Source organism: Penicillium daleae (genome assembly GCF_028827525.1).
Source record: "Penicillium daleae strain IBT 16125 chromosome Unknown utg000008l_segment0_segment0, whole genome shotgun sequence".
Classification (NCBI taxonomy): domain Eukaryota; kingdom Fungi; phylum Ascomycota; class Eurotiomycetes; order Eurotiales; family Aspergillaceae; genus Penicillium; species Penicillium daleae.
In genome coordinates this window covers 1,020,487-1,041,868 of record NW_026623156.1, presented here as the reverse complement: position 1 = coordinate 1,041,868, position 21,382 = coordinate 1,020,487, and the positions used below count along the sequence as shown (strand labels likewise).

At 46.7% G+C, this 21,382-nt stretch overlaps 8 protein-coding genes across 8 annotated transcripts; 5 read left to right on the top strand and 3 right to left on the bottom strand.

Annotated features, from left to right (window-relative positions):
• Positions 1-541: 541 nt before the first annotated feature.
• On the top strand, positions 542-1,114 carry N7458_009014 (cysteine hydrolase family protein; the record flags this gene model as incomplete). Its single annotated transcript, XM_056912396.1, has 1 exon — positions 542-1,114. One exon carries the CDS (start codon positions 542-544, stop codon positions 1,112-1,114), a length of 573 nt encoding a protein of 190 aa, XP_056761245.1.
• A 741-nt stretch (positions 1,115-1,855) lies between these two features.
• On the bottom strand, positions 1,856-4,186 carry N7458_009013 (uncharacterized protein; the record flags this gene model as incomplete). The annotated part of the gene is made up of 2 exons (XM_056912395.1): positions 1,856-2,414; positions 2,484-4,186. 2 exons carry the CDS (start codon positions 4,184-4,186, stop codon positions 1,856-1,858), a joined length of 2,262 nt encoding a protein of 753 aa, XP_056761244.1.
• A 3,191-nt stretch (positions 4,187-7,377) lies between these two features.
• On the bottom strand, positions 7,378-10,611 carry N7458_009012 (uncharacterized protein; the record flags this gene model as incomplete). The annotated part of the gene is made up of 5 exons (XM_056912394.1): positions 7,378-8,065; positions 8,798-9,144; positions 9,192-9,548; positions 9,612-10,322; positions 10,384-10,611. Coding segments are annotated over 5 exons (2,331 nt in total), but the record flags the coding sequence as incomplete, so codon positions are not given.
• Positions 10,612-11,069: 458 nt separating this feature from the next.
• N7458_009011 (sialidase family protein) lies at positions 11,070-12,245 on the top strand (the record flags this gene model as incomplete). The annotated part of the gene is made up of 1 exon (XM_056912393.1): positions 11,070-12,245. One exon carries the CDS (start codon positions 11,070-11,072, stop codon positions 12,243-12,245), a length of 1,176 nt encoding a protein of 391 aa, XP_056761242.1.
• A 322-nt stretch (positions 12,246-12,567) lies between these two features.
• On the bottom strand, positions 12,568-13,595 carry N7458_009010 (dihydrodipicolinate synthase family protein; the record flags this gene model as incomplete). The annotated part of the gene is made up of 2 exons (XM_056912392.1): positions 12,568-13,089; positions 13,137-13,595. The coding sequence occupies 2 exons, from the start codon at positions 13,593-13,595 to the stop codon at positions 12,568-12,570; spliced, it is 981 nt and encodes a 326-aa protein (XP_056761241.1).
• Positions 13,596-14,022: 427 nt separating this feature from the next.
• On the top strand, positions 14,023-16,142 carry N7458_009009 (Zn(II)2Cys6 transcription factor; the record flags this gene model as incomplete). Its single annotated transcript, XM_056912391.1, has 3 exons — positions 14,023-14,187; positions 14,240-14,343; positions 14,402-16,142. The coding sequence occupies 3 exons, from the start codon at positions 14,023-14,025 to the stop codon at positions 16,140-16,142; spliced, it is 2,010 nt and encodes a 669-aa protein (XP_056761240.1).
• A 231-nt stretch (positions 16,143-16,373) lies between these two features.
• N7458_009008 (aldo/keto reductase) lies at positions 16,374-17,453 on the top strand (the record flags this gene model as incomplete). Its single annotated transcript, XM_056912390.1, has 1 exon — positions 16,374-17,453. One exon carries the CDS (start codon positions 16,374-16,376, stop codon positions 17,451-17,453), a length of 1,080 nt encoding a protein of 359 aa, XP_056761239.1.
• Positions 17,454-17,756: 303 nt separating this feature from the next.
• Positions 17,757-18,118, top strand: N7458_009007 (putative quinol monooxygenase; the record flags this gene model as incomplete). The annotated part of the gene is made up of 2 exons (XM_056912389.1): positions 17,757-17,938; positions 18,001-18,118. The coding sequence occupies 2 exons, from the start codon at positions 17,757-17,759 to the stop codon at positions 18,116-18,118; spliced, it is 300 nt and encodes a 99-aa protein (XP_056761238.1).
• Between the last annotated feature and the right edge of the window lie 3,264 nt (positions 18,119-21,382).

Here is a 21,382-nt window from a genome sequence, read left to right as displayed (position 1 = left end):
CTCAGAGCTTGCTTGCTCTCGGAAGCCGTGTCAATTTTCCTTCTGGGGATGAATTAGTGTGCTAATGTACGGTGCAGTGGAAACTAGTACAAAGTTTGTATCACAATGGGAGATCTGCTTTACCCCGTGTTCGATCGATGGGTATTCCTGGGCAGTCAGGACACTCGTGTAGTTTCATGTCGAGTAGCTTGTAGATATCTGGAGGGCGTGCCTCGAAGATGTTCGACAAGATTGATTTCTCGGGGAGATTGTATGATCCGAGTTGTTTAGACTAGATTCAATTCTTCCTAGCACGGTTTGTTTGTTTGTCTTGTAAATAATGACGACAAAGCGATTGTCAGGTAGAATCCCGGTACCGGCATGACCGCATCAAGCAGAAACGCGGAACCGGCCGTCACTATCATCATCTCCAATTACTTTCTTCCTTTCTTTCCTCTTGACAACCTTCCCATCCAATATCCCACTCGTCAGAACCCCCCATTTCTTAACCCTCTCAAGTCATTCATCAATACTGCACTCTACATCTTCGCTCGTAGCCGCCATGGGCACCACCACCCTGCTCATCCTCGACATCCAGCGAGGTGTGCTCGACATGCTGGGCGAGACCGAAGCCTACCTGCAACGCCTGAGCGAGACCGTTGATGCAGCCCGCCAGAACAACATCAACGTCATCCACGTTATCACCGCCTTCCGTCCCGGCTACCCCGAGTCTCATCCTTACAACCGCTCCGTTGCCAGTGTCGCCGCCGCCGGCATGTTCCTGGAAGGCACCTCCAGCGTTGAGATCGCCCCCGCCGTGACCCCCGATCAGGACGAGGTTGTCATCACCAAACGCCGGGTCTCTGCTTTTTTCGGCACCGATCTTGAGATGATCCTTCGATGCTCTAATACTGATCATCTCGTCATCACTGGTATTGCTACCAGCGGCGCCGTCCTGTCTACCGTCCGCCAAGCCTCCGACCTCGACTACAAGATCACCCTCCTGCGTGACCTCTGCATGGACCGTGACGAAGAGGTTCACAACGTCTTGATGGATAAGGTCTTCAACCGCAAGACCGATGTTGTCACCTCCAACCAGTGGATTGATCAACTCGGTGCCGTTGCTGACTATTAGAGAGCACGGCCTTTCTAACTTGATCAATGTTTTCACGTTTTCCGGGCTAGTACACTTACTGCCCTTCGAGTGGACCACGGGAGATGTTTTCTTTGGATCGTATTGATATGAACTCAGTCAAGTTACCATCGTGATTTTCGGAAGGAATTTAGAGGTTTCTATCACTGTCATACATGTAATTCTTAGATTATGTACAATAACTATGTCCCTATCCTAAAAGGATATCAAATGCGATGTTCCTTTTCTACTAATCAGCACAGAAGTCGACGTGAAGGGTTTCCAACTCCTGAGCAACCGTTATGTCGCGGAGTGATGAAAAGAGCCAAAGGTGGCTGAAATGCTGACGGGGAAAGCCAAGGTCTCAATATTGTGACAGATGTGGGTGCAGTGTAGACCTTGTCTGAACCTTCTCAGGCCTGTTCAGATACCCGTGCTGGTTGTGTTGGCTAAGGTCTTGCACAGCTCAAGACTTTACCAGTTCCCTGAATGACAGGTTGTCTCTCGTGCCGGCACATCCCGTCTGTTCTTGTTCGAAGGGCATGATGCTCCATGAGTGGATCCGCGGTTCAACGATGACGATGTCGAGGACTAAATCCTTTGGAGGGAGCCGGTGGAAAGATGGCGATGCTGGACGGCGTGGGAAGCCTTCACCTAGTGCTCTCTGGGCTCGATGCAACACCGTCCCCTTGGTGATGCAGTCTGCAAGCAAATCTTTTGCTTCCGCTACGTGCCAGGCTCATATCAGTAGCGATGCCAATTCTCAGCGACCCACCAATTAGCAACGTAAGCCGCATCCCAAAGCCAACTGAGAACCTCTGGGTCATATTTCTTCCCAATCGTCTCAGCCAAGTCCAACAAGCTAAATCGAGAGATTGGCTGATCCTCATTGGGGTCTTTGTCCAAGTCCGAGAACCTCCACTCGACGTCCGTCACCAGCGGGATGACCAGACGGAATTGTGGCTTGGCGGCGGAGCGGACGCTAAGCCAAGAGCCACCGGTATTCATCACGGTGAACTGCCAGTCTTGTCGGCCGTCTTTCTCTTGGATTAATGTTCGGATGAGGGATTGGCCTTCGTAAAGGGAGCGGATGTCGCGGGCGACTGGTGCGGTGGCCTCGCTGAGGGATGAGGACTCGAGTAGTAGATCGATGATGCTGGGGACAATCTGGTTGCTGATTACTGGAGTAGTAATCTCGACTGGTGGTAGATGTGGGTGGGCGAAGACGATGGGAACGTGAAAGTTGCCGACGTGCGGGTTGTCGTAGGGAGTGATGCCGCCGTCATTTGGAAGAGACAGGCCACTGGAGGAACCATCAGTAAAAAGGTCCCGTTTCGGTTTAACATCCAAAAGCGTCTCTGTATTCACTTACTGATCCCCAGCCATCACCACAAGGGTCTCGTTAGCCACACCTTTCTCCTGGAGGATTCCCAAGATGGTCGCAAGCCAGTTATCCACAAAAGTGACGGTGTTCAGATACCGATTTAGATCCTCATTCTGCCCCGTCAAGGAGCCAAGAATCTGGTCATATACATCTCCTGGCAGTCCCCAGGGATGGTGCGTAGTTCCCGTCAAATGCGTTAAGAAGAGACGTTCGTGATCGCGCTCCGCATCGTCAATAGCATCGCGTATATAGTCCTCCAGCTCGGTATCGGCATAGCCATAATAGTTCACTTCCTCACCTTTCGGTGGATACTTGGCATCGGGGCCCTCGATGATCTCCTTGGTCTTCTTGTCCTTGAATCCCAGCATCGGAGTCAATTTGTCCTGATTATTATATCCTTCAGTGACAGATTGCATCCACATCGAATGCCATGGCCACTTGGTAAAGTCTTCGGTCTCGTTGCTGATACCGGGCTGCTGAGTGAGCATTTCGAATACGTGAGGCAAGCAGGGTTGGTAAATGTGATGTTCCCACTCGCGATTGAAATCGGCCACTAACGGTGTCACGCCACAGAGGGTGCCCGTCAAGCTTTTAAGCGTGTAGGTGGCGGTCGTATAGGCGCTCTTTGCTGTGAGACCACCGTAGGACTTGCTTCCGGTATCTTCGTTATCACTAGAGTTGAACCCTGTCCGGGTGCCTGTGAGATACTCGGCAGTTGGGGTCAAGTTTGCGATCCGCTGCAAGACATCGTCGGGAATGACCCTATCCTTCCAAGAATCCGCAATGCGTTCGAACATAAACGAATCCTTCCGTAGAGGGAAGATATCCGCCCTCGCACTCTCGAGCTTGATCAAAACCACGTGTTTGATTTTGACACTGCCTTCAGCTAACGCCTTTCGGATGGGCTCAAGAACGGGGTGGTCAAGATTAGAAATATGAAGCGGAGCCATATCAGCATTATAATGAAGGGCATATGGGTCTGACCTGTCCCAATCCTCAAAGCCTTGGACAGGATCATTCGGCATCCATCCGAATGATTGCGGCGGTTGCAAAGACGACGCCATAGCCAGGTAGTCATATTGACGAGGTATTCCCCCGATTTCAATAGGCGAATCGCCATGGCCACCTTCGAACAAGGATGCCATAGGCAATGTACCCGAAAGGAACCAGTACATGGGGTCCGAGGGCCGGCATAGCCGAAGTACCACGAATAGACAAAACGCGAGCAGCATGAGTGCTCGAGGTAGAGCTCTCTCCGTAATTCGGGTCTGTTTCTGGGAGCCACTGCCAGCAGCGGCATCAATTAAGAAATCCGACTCGTCATCATCGCTTGAATCATTGAAATAATCATCCTGCAATGCGATGCGCTCGTATATTTCCGGGTCGGGGAGGGTGGATGGTTGGGATCGGTTTCGTAGTCGTTCCAACGGTCGCACGACGTACGGTCGCACACGAGGGAACAACCACTGAAATGGCCATACCAGGACATGTAAAATACGACCGGTGAGCTTATGTACAGGCCGTGCAGATATAACTGCAACCATCGACAGCAGTCCCTCTCCAATCAAAAATCCGGTCAGTCCTGTGAGGAGAGTTCGTATGGCAGCCGTATCGTTCGTAAAGGATTTGGCTTGGCGCCAGTGGATTTCCGCCCCAGTGAAAACGTATACAGAGAAATTGGCAGCGGCCATGACAGAGACAATTAGACTATATGCACCTATATACACCGGATTTTGTCCGCCGGGTGGAGATTTCCTGTCTGGGCTGCCGCCGCTTTAATGAGGGCGATCAGGCTCAGGGTCAGTGAGTAAATGTCAGCACGCGCTCACGCTCAGTGATCTGATCAGTGCAGTCATGTGATCGCTCAGTGACCAATCAGCCGTGCTCAGTAATCGTTTGGTGGTGGATCAGTGAGGTGATGGCTCAGTGATCACTCAGCCACTGCTTACTCACCAGGACTCATTAACTAACTCCACTCAGCGAGCGGTAATTCTTTTCTTACAGCCCAAGTCAGACTATACCCAAGAAGGACATGCCCCACAGGGTCATCTATTCTGTGATACCTAGCGCCCTTCCATTCTAGAGGCCTCCATCTAATCAAAACTGGCCCAAACGACAGAAGTGAGGTAGCCCGTCCTGTTCAAGATTATGCAGTTTAAAGAGGCCTTTACACTGTTATGCGTCCTGTGACCCAAAATATTAAAGGAGACTTTGTCCCCTCTACAGCCCTATTAAAAGCAACATACATTTCATTACTTGTATCACAATCAACTACTCCTCTGAGTCAGCCTCTTCCCCTTTGAGCTCACGATCAATATACGATTATGGGTCGAAAAGCTTTTTTCTCTAAGCGTGATAAGAAGGCTAAAGAAAGGCGTCGTCTCTTACGGCAGAGGAACGGCTATATCCCTAGAGCCTACAAGAAGGAAGACGCTATTCGAAACAAAGACAGAAAATTTCCAAGGACCAAAAAATTACACTAACAAACTTTAAATCTATGGCTTGAGTAGGTTTAAAAATTCAGAACAGAAAAGATTTATTAATAGCAAAGCTGATTTCTTAGCTTCACAGGTGACCCTGAAAACGGATTTGAAGACTATAAAACTATACCAGGTTGCTTACCTCTAAGCTATAAAATAGTAAAAGGGTTTATTCGCTAGTATACAAATTCTACCTATAGCCGACTCTGCAAAAAGTAGGAAGCTAATAGTAAGAACAGCAAAGGCGTACGCGGAGCGACTCTTCGGTAGGTTTAAAGAGACTACCGGTACAGATGTTACTAAAATAGATAGGAAAGAAATATACAGCGTGAGTCCTTGCTATTGTCTCACTATTTGCAGTAATACTAACATTCTCTTTGGGATATAGTAGATAAAAAAATACGTTAACTAAAGACGGAAAAGTAGTAAATAAGAAAAAACAGAAATACAACTTCACAAGGGAGGATTTTTTGAATATTATCTCCTCGATATAGCGGGTTGATTATAAGAGGTTTATGCCTAGAAGGCTTAAAGCTCTTATACTATTTACACTTCAACTGTATCTCTTTACAGGAGCACGGGTTAGATCATTTATGCCTTCCGATAAGAATAAGCACGAAAGAGGTCTTCGATACGAAGTAGTTCACAAAAATATCAAAAGAATATCGCATTCTAATTCCTAATCTTAGTATATTGAATTAGTTCTTTTCCTATCATCGATAGCTCCCTAGGAAATTAGATGGAAAGTAAATCAGTAGTAGCTTAAGAACAACCGAGATACCGATTATATAGTATATAAACTCCGAATCTTTACTTCGTATCACATATACTAACTGTCGGATTTAGATAGTCGTCATAAATCCTTAGGTATGCACGAATCGTTCGTACACGGTCGGGGTCAAAGGGTCGTACGATCTAATCATAGATCTACGATTGTGGAAGAGTGACTAAGACACGATAGAAGGGGGTCGGCAGTATTAGACATAAAGGTTGAACAGTGGCAGGTCAACGCAATATGGTCAGGTGGGCCTCGAGTCTCTACTCGGGAATATGAAAAATGTCAGACTTGTTCTATTTTTCTAGGAAATTAGGCAGTATTTATAACATAAGGTACACGATAAAAGATCACAAGAGAAGTCGAAGGATACCCGAAATAATAGAAGGAAAATACGAGAGTGTTAGGGATTCTCGTTGCTTTTTTATCTGATGTTGATATTGATGATCAACATCAATAATTGATCTGCAGGCTTATGCATGCACTCCACATTGTTAATCCGAGGGCTTATGCACATACACATGTTGATATGTTGACACTAACTTTACCTAGGTTTAGGATCGGAATCAGGGATAGTAAGCGGCCACAATTTGCCTCTAGTGACCTTCTCCTTGGCCTTACATTAGGAAGTAGTGCTCTCTTTGGAATTGAGACTATAGAGGATTTAGCAAAATATAATCTATCTAATAGAGAAATTCTACTGCGATAGAAAGAAAGGTTTATAAAAAAGCTAATCTTTATGAATATAATAGCTAGCGGGCTTTAGGATATTCCTCTCACGAGCAAAGATTTCTCTGCCTACCAGCACTAAATATTTAACGCAGCCGGGTACAGTAAGCATCCGATAATACATTACTTACGACGAAACCTTGCCAAAGAGGTCGAAAGTAAGCCACTTATTAACCATTAAGACTAGTATAACTATATTATTAACCTTGCTCTTTGGTGCGAACGAGAGCGTAGAGCGTTTGATAGAGAGAAAGCTCGGCTCTTTCCTAACTGGCAAGAATGGTTCCACCCAAATACCCGGAAGCGCCGGTGATAAGAATGTTGTGCGACATCTAGAGGAAGGCGCATATGCGAAAGCATACAAGTCTAAAGCCTGGTGTTTATTTCACTTATATGCCTCGGGAATTTGGATCAAAAAGCCAATGTTCCTTGACATTAGTTGACAATTTGTCAGCGTAGAATGGCTTCTTTTATAATCACCAGCGGGCCGAGCTGCATCTGGTAACTTACCCGCTCACAGTCGTGCAACATTCCAAAGTAGGTCACGAATTGATCAATAGAGGATCTGGATTGATGCAATTCATGCTACTACTTTCAGAACTGATCAACTTATCGAGCTAGGTAAGGCTTTTCTATCTGAGCTGCAGGAAAACAATGTTGAGCTTGAATAAATGTCTGATCTATCGTATACTCGAAATGAAGTCCTCGTCCCCTAATATATTCTATCGGCCACTGTGAAGAGACATACATCTCGAGAAGGACGGCAACCTGCTTCCTAGCTTTACTCAGCTTACAATCAAGCTCCACAAAAGTGAGGTCCAACCTAGCTTCGGACAGTCAATAAAGACTTGAATGCAGATGCAAGTGTGGGCGGGTCTTGCCATGCGGGGCATAAGAACTATTGCACGTTCGCCTCTTCATCGTCATGGAAGATAGTTGTCCCCCAGTTTGGACGATTGAATCGCTTTCCTCCAAGTGTTGTGACCAAATTGTCAATTTGCGCGGTCTCTTCGTCAGCCATATCGAAGCATTTCTGTAGATTGGAGGCAACTCTCGCTGGGTTCGTGCTCTTCGGGATCAGGCTCCAACCTTTCCTCACGCCCCAGCTAAGCAACACATTACCAGAACTGCATCTTCTCTTCTCGGCGATGGAAGTGATAACTGGATTCTCGTGAAGTGTACTTCCACTGCCGCCCAGAGGACCAAATGCGGTTTGATGAATCCCGTGTTGTATACACAGCGCATTAAGCTTCTTCTGAGGAAGCAATGGCTGAATTTCTGTCTGGTTCACAGCAGGGACAACTTTGCAACTCTCCAGTAATTTTCTCAAATTTACTGTTGAGAAATTGGCTACTCCAATGGCCTTTACTTTTCCTGTCCCAGGCAGCTTCTCCATCTCACTCCACGTATCAGTAAAGTCCCAGTCCGGGTCGTGGACGGTGCGATCCTCTCTTCCGTATGCTTCGGGGGTTGAGGTAGGTAATGTGACCGGCCAGTGCATAAGATAGAGATCCACATACTCGAGGCCCAGATCGTTGAGAGATTTCTGGAGCGCAGACTGAATGCGGTGGTGATCGGAGGACCAGCTATTCTCGAAATCAATATGTTAGCCTTGAATAGGGCAACGGGGTATTTGCGCATACAGCTTGGTAGTTACAAAATAATCGCTGCGTGGTACATCGGTCGTCTTGAATATCTGACCTATTTCTGCTTCATTTCCATCTGATAATCTTCATTAGCCTATCGCCAATGTCAACTTTTCTTGGTGGGACCGACATAGAGGAGCGCAATCCTAACGAAGAATCGGAAAGTCAGTATATTCAACTAGTGCCGAATTTCTTGGGGGCCATCGTACAAAGTGCCTGTAGCCTGCTTCAAACGCAGCCTGAACTGCTGCTGCTGCCTCGCCGGGCCCAGCCTTCCAGGTCCCAAAGCCGATTGCGGGGATTTTTGCCCCAGTGTTTAGGACAAAGCTCTTAGTTTGAATATTCGTGGCCATTGTGCATGTACCTCAAAAAGTTATTCTTTAGGCCCCAATTCAAGAATTCGAGTTCTTTAAAGTCATACCATGGAGCTCTTAGCCGATATTGACCCCGCTACTCAATTGGACGAATCTGTTTTATTGAATTTCTTCGTCGGAGAGAAAGCCGTAAGAAGTCCTGAGACCTTTGCCCCTCATTATGCATCGGACTCGCTCCGTTACTCCTCTCCGAAACTTAATATCATTGTACAAATGTTTGAGCAGCGGAAAAATTATGGATTGAACCTTGAGAATGGCACTAGAGAGCGTTTCTGATGCCATATCTAATCACACCGACTCAACATGCTCCACGCGGTCTCTCTTTCCATCGTCCTCCTGATCATTCAATTTTCCCGCCATGATTTCTTCTCGCACATCAGACCGGGTTTTCTCTTCCTCGGTAGGGTAAGCATGTCGCCACATCGTCCATAGCGGTCGCTCAAACAAATTATCCATACTCTCAATTGACCGACCTTTCATCTCAGGCAAACAGAAGAAGATGAAAATAACGCCCAAATAGGTCAGCATGGCATAAAGCAGGAACACACCCCAACCCATCTCGGTGATCATGTTCGGCGTTGCTCGAGTAATACCGTAGTCCACTATCCAATTAATGAAAAAGCAGATCGCCATACAGAAGGATCGCTGATAGGGTTAGCGTAGATCTCTGGTTTACGGAGGATTGCCCTTACAATTCTCGTTGGGAAAATCTCTGCAGCGACCACGTAGCAAGCGACAGAATGGCCAAATGACCAGCCGAAGGCATAAATATAAATCCAAATGATACCAACAATCCCTCCTGCAGGAGTTCCTCCTACTGTTTCCGTATTCGTTCCGGCAAACCGTAGATAGAGTGCCAGATAAAGCATTGCAGTTGCTTGCAATGTAGCTCCGATAAGGAGTGGAATACGACGTCCAACTCGGTCAACCAGGTAACCCACATAGATGATTGTGGTAACTGTCTTTACAACACCATAGATACCCGTAGTGAGCAAGCTAGAGGAACTGCCCTTTACTCCGATTAAGACAAAGATTTCTGGTGCATAGTACTGTATATAGTGTTAGTGATAATTCCGGATGGTGAATTACCGGAAGTGGGATTTGGAACTCACATTCAGCGAGTCTGTTCCGGTAAACTTGTGAAACAGGAACAGCATCACAGACAGGAAGAAGCGCTGGAAGTTATTTCTTGACGTGAAAATATCTTTCATGACAACCCAGTAGCTATGCCCAGCAAAGCATTCCTGCTCGTGAATTACCTGTGCCTCAATCTCACGATATTCAGTTTGCACATAGATGTGATCTGCGGGAAGCTTCCGCAATCTGCAAATATTTTCAAGTCCCTTCTCGGTTTTGCCGTGGTTGATCAACCAACGTGGAGTCTCTGGCACAAATGGAATCATTAAGCACAAGAGGGCACCGGGAATCAACTGAATGCCCATTGCGGAGCGCCACTGGGCATTGTCGTGCTCCACGCCAGGGAAAGACCACTTTGAGACACCATAATTCACCCAGAATGCCAGCATCAGAGATGTGACAATCATTAGATTATAGGTGGCGGTCATGGATCCTCTGACGGACTTTGGGGAATTTTCCGCTAGGAACTGAGGGGTAAGCATCGATGATGCACCAACACCCATACCCGCGATGAAGCGCCCGCCGAGGAGGACCTCATGGTTGGCGATCATCTGCATCAGCGCTCCAACTAAGAACACCAGACCCCAGCCAAAGACCGACCATTTTCGACCAAAGTGGTCAGATGTTGGTGCTGCAAGCAAGGAGCCGGTAGATCCACCTGCTGCGAGCATACTTGCAATTGTTCCCTAGATTGTTTGAGTCAATATTTTCAATGACAATGTTATGGGAAAGAATCTCCTAACCTACCTTTCTATTATCCAACTCAGACTGAGTCACTCCACTCATTCCAAATGCATTCTTAAAAGATGGCAGAGTGAGAATCCCGCCGATGTTCCCTGTATCAAATCCATAAAAGGAGCCGGCCCAGGAGACGGCAACCAAGAGGTAGAGGAGGCGGAGGTTGAAGATTGCCTTTGGATCTGTCTTTGCTTCACTGCTAACCCAGATGCTTGTTCCCCCAGCCATGTTATAGAGCTCTTTTCTGAGTTAAGTTGCAAGCACGCTTGGGAAATATCTGGTTCTCAGGACACTGAAGATGTAAGCCAATCCAAGAGGCACTTGGAAGTTCAAGAGGTTGCAGCCAGAATATAAATCTTGCCAGAAAGACAACTGAGTTTTGTCGAGTGATCATGCCTTGATAGCCCATGCCAAATTCTACAGTCCCCATGCCTAAGCATTTATCTGCAAGCCCCATGGGGAAGTGGGGAGGTGGAGAAGGAGGGCAACGCGGGCTGGTCTAGGGTCGGATTTCTCTCCGGCGTCTGGCATGACTAGGTGACTGCCGGACACCAACCCGACATCTTTGAAGACCATGCCAGTACTGACTAGCAAGTTACGAGCTTAGTGATATGATAAACTAATCTTAAAATGAGGTCATGAAGTCTGCGAGTCCTCAATTACCTCAAAAGCTACCTACATCACTGATTGTCACCATGGCCACCACGACAATCACTGCGGCCCCCGAGTTTCGAGCCAGCCTCCAATTTCGAAGGCGCGAGATATACAATTTCACCGAGGCATTTATTCCGGCTCACACAACGCAGTGCCATGCGTCGAATCTTCTTCTCCTTCCCAATGGCGATCTCCTCTGCGCTTGGTTCGGAGGCAGCATTGAGGGCAGACCCGATATTTGCATTTACATGTCTCGTCTTCCAGCCCATTCAAATAACTGGGAAGATGCGGTGAAAATGTCTCATGATCACACTCGAAGCGAACAAAATCCCGTCCTCTTCCGAGTTCCCTCTACGGGAGAAATCCGGCTCCTATACACATCGCAAGATGCGGGAAACCAGGATTCTGCGATTGTGAAGCAAGTGGCTTCCATTGACGGTGGGAAAAGTTGGTCGGATCCTACAGTACTCTTTGAAGAACGAGGTACATTCATCAGGCAGCCTATTCAGGTCCTCAGAGATGGAACATGGGTTGTTCCAATCTTCAAATGTCGTGCAGAGCCAGGTGAGCGATGGCTAGGAAGCGATGACATATCGTGCGTTCGTGTATCCAAGGATGAAGGACGCACTTGGTCAGAGAGAGAAGTACCCAATAGCTATGGGTGCGTCCACATGAACATTCGAGAGCTCAGCAATGGCACCTATCTGGCTCTCTACAGAAGTCGTTGGGCCGATAACGTGTACATGTCAACATCCTCCGATGGCCTTGACTGGAGTGAGCCCAAGGCAACGATTTTACCAAACCCTAACGCGGGAATTTGCTTCGATGTTCTACCTTTCGGAAGAGTCGTTCTCGTCTATAACCATTGTTCGAAGAAAGACGCCGTCGGTCGGCGGGATGGTCTTTACGATGACATCAGTGACGATAGCGATACAAGAACCAATCAGGAGAGCAAGCATGGAAAGGAGGCTTTTTGGGGTGCACCAAGGGCACCACTTTGTGTTGCTTGGAGCGATGATGATGGCTCTTCTTGGAAGTGGAAGACCTTGGAAGAAGGAGATGGTTATTGTTTGACAAATAACAGCGAACAGAAGCTGAATCGGGAGCTTTCATACCCCAGTATCACCATTCAGAGCGACGGGTCGATTCACATCGCGTTTACCTTCTGGAGGCAGCGGATCAAGTACGTTCGCCTCGGAGAAGACTTTTTCAATTAGACCAACATGTATTCCATACATTACACGATATCCTACTTTTTCAAGGAGGTTCCTGGGAATGGTAACACTTAATATTCACCAGAGAGCTATGCATCAAGAACACAAAGGCACCGCGTTTTAGAGCGCTAATATTAAGCAGAGCTTTTTCCACTCATAGAGTTCAATTAGAATCTAAGAATATATTTTTAACATAACGCTTTACAGAAGTCGATTGGGAAGCCAGATAAACACCATTACGACACAGTAAGTGGATCTAGCCAATTTCCGCATCGTAGTCTAGAGCTCTAGTATGGTTTCTATCCATAATATCGGACATACTTCTCTAAATAACATCGGGGAGGCTCTGCTCCAGCTTGACCAAGTGCTGCATAACATTCTCCACCCAGACTGCTTTCTGAGGGTCACAAGGGAGATATGGCTTCCGGGGCCAAAAAGCTTTTGGCTCAGTCACGCCAGCACTTGGGCCAGCAAAGTGGCCGGTCGCATATTTCGTAGGGGCAATCCCTTCTTTGCATGCCTTTTCTGCTTGGGCGACAAGTCCTTGCAGCTCTTTCGCTTCTTTTATTTTGTCCTCTTTCCAGAGCGCATATAGTCTGGCCACGCATTTAGGGAAGACATTTGCAATACCAGTCACACATCCGCCTCCGCTGCCGGCAAGACAAGGGAGCAACCAGTCTGAAGAACCGGCAAAAACTCCAAACTGTCCATGCGTATATTCTTGTGTAAGCCTGGTGACCTTGCCTGCATTGCCACAGGTGAGCTTAACGCCGACGATGTTGGGATGCTGCGCGAGTTCGGACAGGGTATCAGAGTTCAGGTCTATTCCGTTGCACATCGCCGGAAACTTCGTCATGTTAGCCTCAATTCTCTTGTAAACCAAGGTGTACTTACGCTATAAATAACGATTGGGAGAACAGTTGCATCAGCAACATCATGATAGAAGCCGAGAATGGCTTCCTTCGTAACAGCCTTGGCCCAGTAGCTAGGTGGGAGTAGCAGTCCAAAATCTGCCCCTACGCTCAGGGCATCCTCGGCCAGTCGAATTGACTCCACTGTTGATTGTCCACTGATCCCCGCAACAACAGGGAAATCCGGGCGACCAGAGTCAAATGCAGCTTTTCGCGCGACCTCGACAAGTTCCTTTCGTTCCTCGGCTGAGAGGAGAACAGCCTCTGCCGTGGTACCGGCCAACACAAGCCCATCAATACCGCTGCGGATTAAATGCGAGAAGAATTTGTATGATGCATCGTAGTCGATTTCTTGACGTGGGGTCGGTTTGTATAGTGAGATGACGGGACAATATATCCCCGGCGGGATAGGCTTGGATTTGGCCGCAATGTTTGATGTCATGGTTTAATTCTTTTAGAAATGTCTTCTTGAATTCTTTGTTAGATCATCTCCCAACGCGGTCGCCTATTACCCCTCTACCTTATACTCTGCTAGCTGAAAATTGAACGGGCGCTTTTCAAGCCACTTCGGAGAGTCACCGAGATTTCCGCCCCGGAGTCTTTTCCACCGATGCGGGGGAATATGTAGTGAGATAATAGGCCTCGTGGATGATGTGGAGAAGCTTCCGGGGAATGGGCTGATCCATTCCTCTTCTGCGCAAGTGGATGCCATGCTCAAAGCAAACCCAGTCTCAACAAATAGGAGAGTCGCATTTCGTCAGGCCTGGTTTGTGATTTTCCCCCTCCCGCAAGTAGATAAACTCCCTCGGGGTACTCACCGGTGAGCTCTCGTCCTGGTGACCGTTTTCAAACTCCTCATCATTCTAGTCATGAGCAAACGAAAGCGGACCTGGACCGACGAGGCATCGGGAACTTTACCGGAGTCGAGCTCTCGAGGAGCTGATCATGATGATTCCAAGGACCAAAGCGTGTTGGATGTTCTGCCGGGGATTACCCGAAAGATCACTGCGTGTGGAGCATGTAGGAAACAGAAGGTGTGTAATGGGATTTTGTCCCCTCTGATTGGATTTATTCTCACCTATAAAGATCAAATGTGATATGACTGATGGTCCACCTTGTACACGATGTCGTCGGCGAGGGTTGTCGTGTGTATTGAATAAGAGTTTGCAGTCTCTTGTGGAGGAGGTAAAGTGAGTTCTACTCAAGCAGTTTAGAGTCAATTTAGGAGCGGATTATTGACGTACAAAGAAACACGGAGCTTCTACAGAACGACGTTCAAGGCCTACATGAAGTTCTTGATAATATCTGTCAACATCTCAGCCTACCGAGGCCAAAGCCACTCCTGACTACTGGGGAACCCTCCCAAGGCGATGGAAACACTGATCATCAAGAGGTGTTGGAGCGGGATCAGGAAGACCTAGATGGCTGTGAAATATCGCCACCCGACACACCCTCTGCTGTTCAAGCTCCAATCGACACTTTCCTAGATATTGCCAAATTGGGTAGTCCTGGATTGTCAGACAACACACCTCCCAGCACAACCCGTCCAAGACAGCATGTAGTACCTCAGGATCTCATTAATAAAGGTGTTATCACCTCAGCGGTGGCACAAGAGCTTGTCGAACGATACTTGACGCATCTAGATCCCTATCTATATGGGATATGCTGTGGTTATCAAAGCCTTGCGCAATTTCGAAGTACATCGGCTGTAATGTTCGCTGCAGTGTGCACTGTAGCTGCATTACAGGATCCAAATGGTCAATCGCTGTATGAAGCGTGCAATCGTGAATTGAGGCGCCTTGTTTCTCGATCTCTATTTGAGAAGCATGACCTGGAGTATGTCCGAGCCTTATGTATCAGCTCCTTCTGGCTTTCGGATGCATCTAGGATACTGTCCAGTGATGCCATCCGCCGCGCAGCTGATATGCGCTTGCATCGCAGTTTCTATCATCTTACCACTCCCATGGACCCAAGGTTACTGCCCGGGGGTGCTCCCACACTATCAACACCGATCGAGGTCGGGGCAATGAAAGACCGTGTCAGGCTCTGGTATTTGATCTTCATCTCAGATCAGCACCTCTCCATTCTCCACAATCGAGATCCGCTTTTGCGCAATGATAAAGAGATTGCTATCAGCTGGGAAACATTTTTGGCTCGGGACGACACAACGGACTCTGATATACGACTCATATCACAAGTTGCCCTCTTGGTCATCATGAGCCAGGTTCGTGAATTGCTGGGCTCTGACAAAGAAGCTCGCTTACCACAATCATTATCAAACCAAATCACTCATTACTCCCGCCAACTTGATCGATGGTTCGCCAAATTCTTTTCAATATTCAAGCCAGATCCAAGTATTGGTGATTTCCCCAAGTGTGGCCTACAATTACACTACCACTTTGGGAAGCTTTACCTTGGGCACCAAGTCTTCAAAGGGTTGAACGGCGATGACATACCGCCTCATTTCTTGACTGCGGCAAACATGGCACACGATGCCGCTGTTGCTATTTTCGAAATGATACTACACCAAGAACAGCTTCGACGTAGTTTGGTCGGAATGCCTCATTACTTTCATATCATGATCGCATTTGCGGGCTATTTTTTGCTAGAAGTCACCAAGAACTACCATGCTCCGCTCTCGATTGACCCGAGTCAAAATTTTGAATTGATTGGAAAGGTTTTGGGGTTATTTCAAGAGACTCCAAGTATCCAGCAGCATCCGATCTGTCGCATGACGCCAGGTTTGACTCGCAAGTTGCATGAATGTATAGCTTCGCTACAACGGAGTGGCGAGGATATAATCACCTCCTTAGCAGTGGCAGTAGTCCCGATGGACTACCCAGCGCATAATGTGCAAGAGTCAATGCATCCACCACCCGGGTCCTTTTCTTTTACCGGAGAGTCATTCGGTAATCTGGGAGATGACATCTTACTGGCTGACTTTGGAGAGTTTACTTTTCCGGGAATGATGTCGAATGGTGTCACTTAGCTTAGCACTGAATTTGAATGTATAATGCAGCCACTTTATTATGTTCTGTTAGCGTATAGAAACTTTTTAATAGTAAGAGCGGACCGATTCGGACAGGAATATCCTAAATCTGATCCTCGCACCAGAGACGGAGAGTTCTCCGAGTCCCTCGGCGACAAGCGGCCGAACAAGTAAAAGCCAGCTGTTTTAAAGACAACAATCATTCCTGCTTCAACAACAAATCAATCTAACATGACCTCGGAACCTTCCACTGTCTCTGCCAGCCGGAATGCTCAAAATTCCCGTATATCTCCCAAAATGCAATACCAACGCCTGGGAAACAGCGGCCTCAAGGTTTCCCGCATCATTCTCGGATGCATGACTTACGGCAACCCCAAATGGGAAGGGTCTCCATGGGTACTTGACGAAGAGCAATCACTTCCTCTACTCAAAAAGGCCTATGACATCGGAATCAACACCTTCGATACCGCAAACACATACTCCAACGGAGAATCCGAGAGGATCCTGGGCAAAATGCTCACAAGATATGGCATCCCACGCAGCCGCGTGGTGATCATGACAAAAGTCTACTACCCAGTGCTGGAAGACGATCCAGACGCAAGACCAAATCCGGCTGTCAACGAAGGGCCACTTGTTAATCAGATGGGTCTGAGTCGGAAGCACATCTTCGACGCGGTTGAAGGGTCTTTGCGGAGACTTAACACGGACTACATTGATGTCTTGCAACTGCATCGATTAGACACTGAAACTCCACCCGAAGAGATTATACGAGCGTTGCATGATCTGGTACAAATGGGCAAAGTTCGCTATTTAGGAGGATCGAGTATGCACTGTTGGGAGTTTGCGCGATTGCAGTATATCGCGAAGATGAACGGCTGGACGCCGTTTGTCAGTATGCAAGGTCTATATAACCTACTATATCGTGAAGAAGAGAGGGAGATGAATCCGTTTTGTCAAGCAGAGGGAATTGGTTTGATTCCTTGGAGTCCGTTGGCCCGGGGGCTATTGGCGCGTCCTTGGCAGGAGAAGTCACCACGTGGAGATCAAGACCAAAAGACAAAACGATGGTTTGTTAGTAATCAGAATGAAATAATTGTGAGTCGTTTAGAAGAATTGGCTTGCCAGAAAGGATGTGCAATGAGTTCGGTTGCGATGGCCTGGTTGTTACAAAAAGGGTGCTGTCCAATCGTTGGATTGAACAGTATCCAGAGAATTGAGGCGTCAACCGAGTCTCTGGAAATACAACTGACAGGGGAAGAGGCTGCCCTATTGGAGGAGGCGTATCGTCCGTTATCTGTCCAAGCGATCTAATCACTCAGTTCTTTTGCAGGACGAGGTTCCAGTCCTTGATTTGAAATCCCACAGCCTTGGCCCCAGCCTTGCGTGTCCATACGGATAAGGCAGGCGAAAACACTTGTTTATCGGCGCTAGATTAGGAGACTAGTACACTTTAAATTAGAATCATATAACTATAATCGAGTGCCGTCTTACGTGAGGCTTATGCTTCCTGGCCAATATATGTTTGACCTCCATCCTCGTCAACATCATTTGCAGCTCAGCCTACCTTTGCTCACTTACCTTCCAAATCTATTCTTTTCGTAACCCTGAATCACCATGGCATCTGAGTCGGGATTCAGTCTCCATGTCACAGTCTACATTGACCCAGCCAATTTGCCCAAGTTCTTTGAGTATCTCAAGCCAGTCTACGACACCGTAATTGCGGAGCCCGAGTGTCGCTTCTTCGAACTGTATCAGTCCCCAGAGGACCCTGGGACCTTGAGATGGGTTGAGGACTGGTAAGTCTTAAACAATTTTTGTAGGATGAGCCTTAGAGCCAATGGCGCGAACTGTCTTCAAGGACGATGAGCACTCAGGATTTCATGCAGCTTGGCAACGTCTTGATGGCCTCTCTCCAAGGCAGCATACAGAGCGTTGCCGTAGTCGCCTGTCGCGTTGGGATCCACTACCTGGTCTAAGGGCAGCCTGGTAACCTCCTCATGACCTCCCGACAAGGCTGCGTGTTGACGTCCGCTCCCTGATCCATTGGTCTAAGGCAAACCGGATGCTTCGGTATATTTGCCTAGTTCTTTATATGACAAGGAGCATTTTGTGTAGGCAGTCAAGACATCTCTAGTGGACTATTTTGGTTTATTCACCAGGGTTAATAACCTGGATTGGCTTCACGCATGATCCGCATGGAGCAACGATGACTGTTCAAATTGACAGGCTGTGTAAATGACAATTTCAGTCCATCATTCTTCATTTAGTTCGCATTAGCCGCTTATTTAACAAGGTTATTCGCATTTTTGTAGTTCAATCACTGGGTAGGCTAGGGGTATATGTAGGCACACACAAATGTGAAAGATTAACTACCTAATTAACCCTAGTTGACAGTTGACGGACTCTTTATCAGCTATCTATCTCTATGTGAGCTGATACGCCTGTACTGTAGCATAAGAACTACTTACTAGAGTCGGTTAAAATTAACTACGTAGAGAGAGATAAAAATTCTCCCTTCTCTAGGACAAGATACTTGCGGTCCGAAGAAATAGCAACAGCGGGCAGGTATTATCTCAATTTTGATAGATACAGCGAAGGATAAAGATATCCTATTTAAGTTGTAATTATCGACCGAGAAGTTCTAAAATTTCAAATGCCGATTTAATAAATATAGTTACACGTTAGCTACAATCGCTAGATAGCTAGTGGGTATATAAGTTACTTAGACATATACTAGGGTAACGTGCGCTAAATCTACGGCCTCCCTGTATCGTACTTGGTAGTTTTCTATAGGGGTTCCTCTAGAGCTACGATCGGCCTCCTAGCTCTAGGTTAACTTATACCTAAACTTTCTAAATATGAAAGGCTAAACTACAGGCAGCCCCTTTTCAACTGACCGACGGCAACCGAGCAGGTAAAGAAGATCAAGATAAATAGTCGTCTAGCCGAATTTGCTATATACTATAACAGGTCGAATACGGATATATTATATAAGACTAGGCTAAATGAAACTCTACACGTTTAGTTAGTTAATTATTTGTCTACTGTGGCCTTTTCTATATACTAGATTTAGAAATATCTTATATTAGGCTCTCTTTAATATTACAAGAACTATACGGAGTAGGCGACTGCAGAGTCTTAGAAACATTATTCGGAATAATTGTTGGATTTAGACAGTGGTCATAAAATCCGATTGCACACAAAAGAGTATGTGTGTCCGAAGCAGGCGAAGAAAGACTATCATGAGAGAAATAGGAGTCGTCTAATTAGATCAAAAGGGAGTATGATCAGGTATGCCAAAGAAATCTACTCATGAATCAAAAGAGATGTCAAACTTGTTCCATTTAGCTAGGAAAACAGGCAGAATTTATAACACGAGGTACATGGTAAATATCACATGAAGAAATCAAGAATATCCGAGGTTATCTTGGAGTGTTGAGTAGTCTCCGGCCAATATAGGCAGTTCAATGCGAGATCGTTGAGGATCAATATAAATCAATGTGGTGGACATGAAGGTGTTTCTTCCGGGGAAAAGATTGTGGCGGCTTAGTCATCTGCGGGAAGATCCCACATAAGTTGACAGATAATTATATACGGTAATAATCCGATTACGGTAGATTCTGTTAGAATTGCGTCTGGTGCATAAAACCGCAGTAGAAATCGTTCGTGCGCACTAATCTTAGGGCCACGATTATGGAAGAGAGGCGAATCAGGATAGATCACAATCGGCTGATCAGACAGAAGAATCAAGCAGTGGAAGGTTGATTCGGATGGTCTACTACGCCCGGTAATTCTTCCTGAGATAAAAAAGATGTCAAACTTAATTGATTCTTGTCAAACTTGTTCAATTTAGATAGTAAATAAGGCAGTATTTATAACATGAGGTACAAAGCGAATATCACATGGAGAAATCAAGAGGTCATCTTGGAGTGTTGAGCATTCTCCAGCCTAGATAGGCAATATTGACGAGATCGTTGAGGATCAAATTGATAGATCAAAGAGGGGTAAACAAGATGGTTTTCCCCGCGGTAGGATCAGGAAGATTGCTTAGTAAGCAGGCAGAATTCAAAATGGCAATCTGGGCCCACAGGCCACATATGCCGACAGATTCTAACAAAATTCCCCGGATATACCGTTACCGAGAATGATTAAAGCAGTAATAAGGTAGTGTCAACATATCAACATGTGTGTGTGCATAAGCCCTCGGATTATCAATGTGGCGCGTATGCATAAGCTTGCACATCAACATCAACAACAGATAAAAAAGCAACGAGAATCCCCAACACTCTCATATTTTCCTTCCATTATTTCAGGTATTCTTCGACTTCTCTTGTGATCTTTTATCGTGTACCTTATGTTATAAATACTGCCTGATTTCCTAGTAAAATAGAACAAGTTTGACATCTTTCATATTCATGACTAGAGTTTCTAGGCCTACCTGACTATACTGTGTTGAACTGCCACTGTTCAACCTTTCTGTCTAAACTGCCATTCATCGCTCTATCGTGGATAGTCTCTCTTCCACAATCGTAGATCACTAGATCGTACGACCCTTTGACCTCCGACCGTGCACGAACGATTCGTGCATATACCAGGATTTATGCATACTGTACAAATCCGACACGATCTATCGTTCTGGGGCGGCCAACCGTATGGGAAATCGGATTTCCTCGCGATTATCGGGCCAATTCGCAAGAAAACCTTAACCCAGCGAATTATTCGAGAATATTTCAAAGATCGTGGTATTTGGCCGGTTGATGGTAGTAAGATTGTTGAAAATCTTGCTAATCAGCTAGTAGTTCCTGATCTCTACGCCCCGGAGCTTCGCTCATGGGGATCGCATACACCATCACCATCACCACCACCAAATCTCGCATCTTCTAGTATTGAAAATAGCCCTCCAAAATCTATTGAAGCACTAGAAAAGAACCATACGAAGATTACCAAATATCTTGATGATCTCTCGGAGAAGATGCAGCGAAATCTCACGAAGATAATGGCGCACCAGCGGGAGATAACCGAGGAGCTTGAGATGACGCGCGATACAATTCGGCGAATTAGAGCCGCACAAACGCCAGTACGTCGCAAATACACTAAGCGGCAGGTTAAACCGCTTAGCCAGACTGGTATATTGCGCACACGCGATGCGAATCGGTCAATTGTAACCAGGAAGGAAGAAGAAAAAGCGAAGGAGGAGCGGTAGCTAGCTAAGCAGTTCAAGAAGCTTTATGGCCACGCGC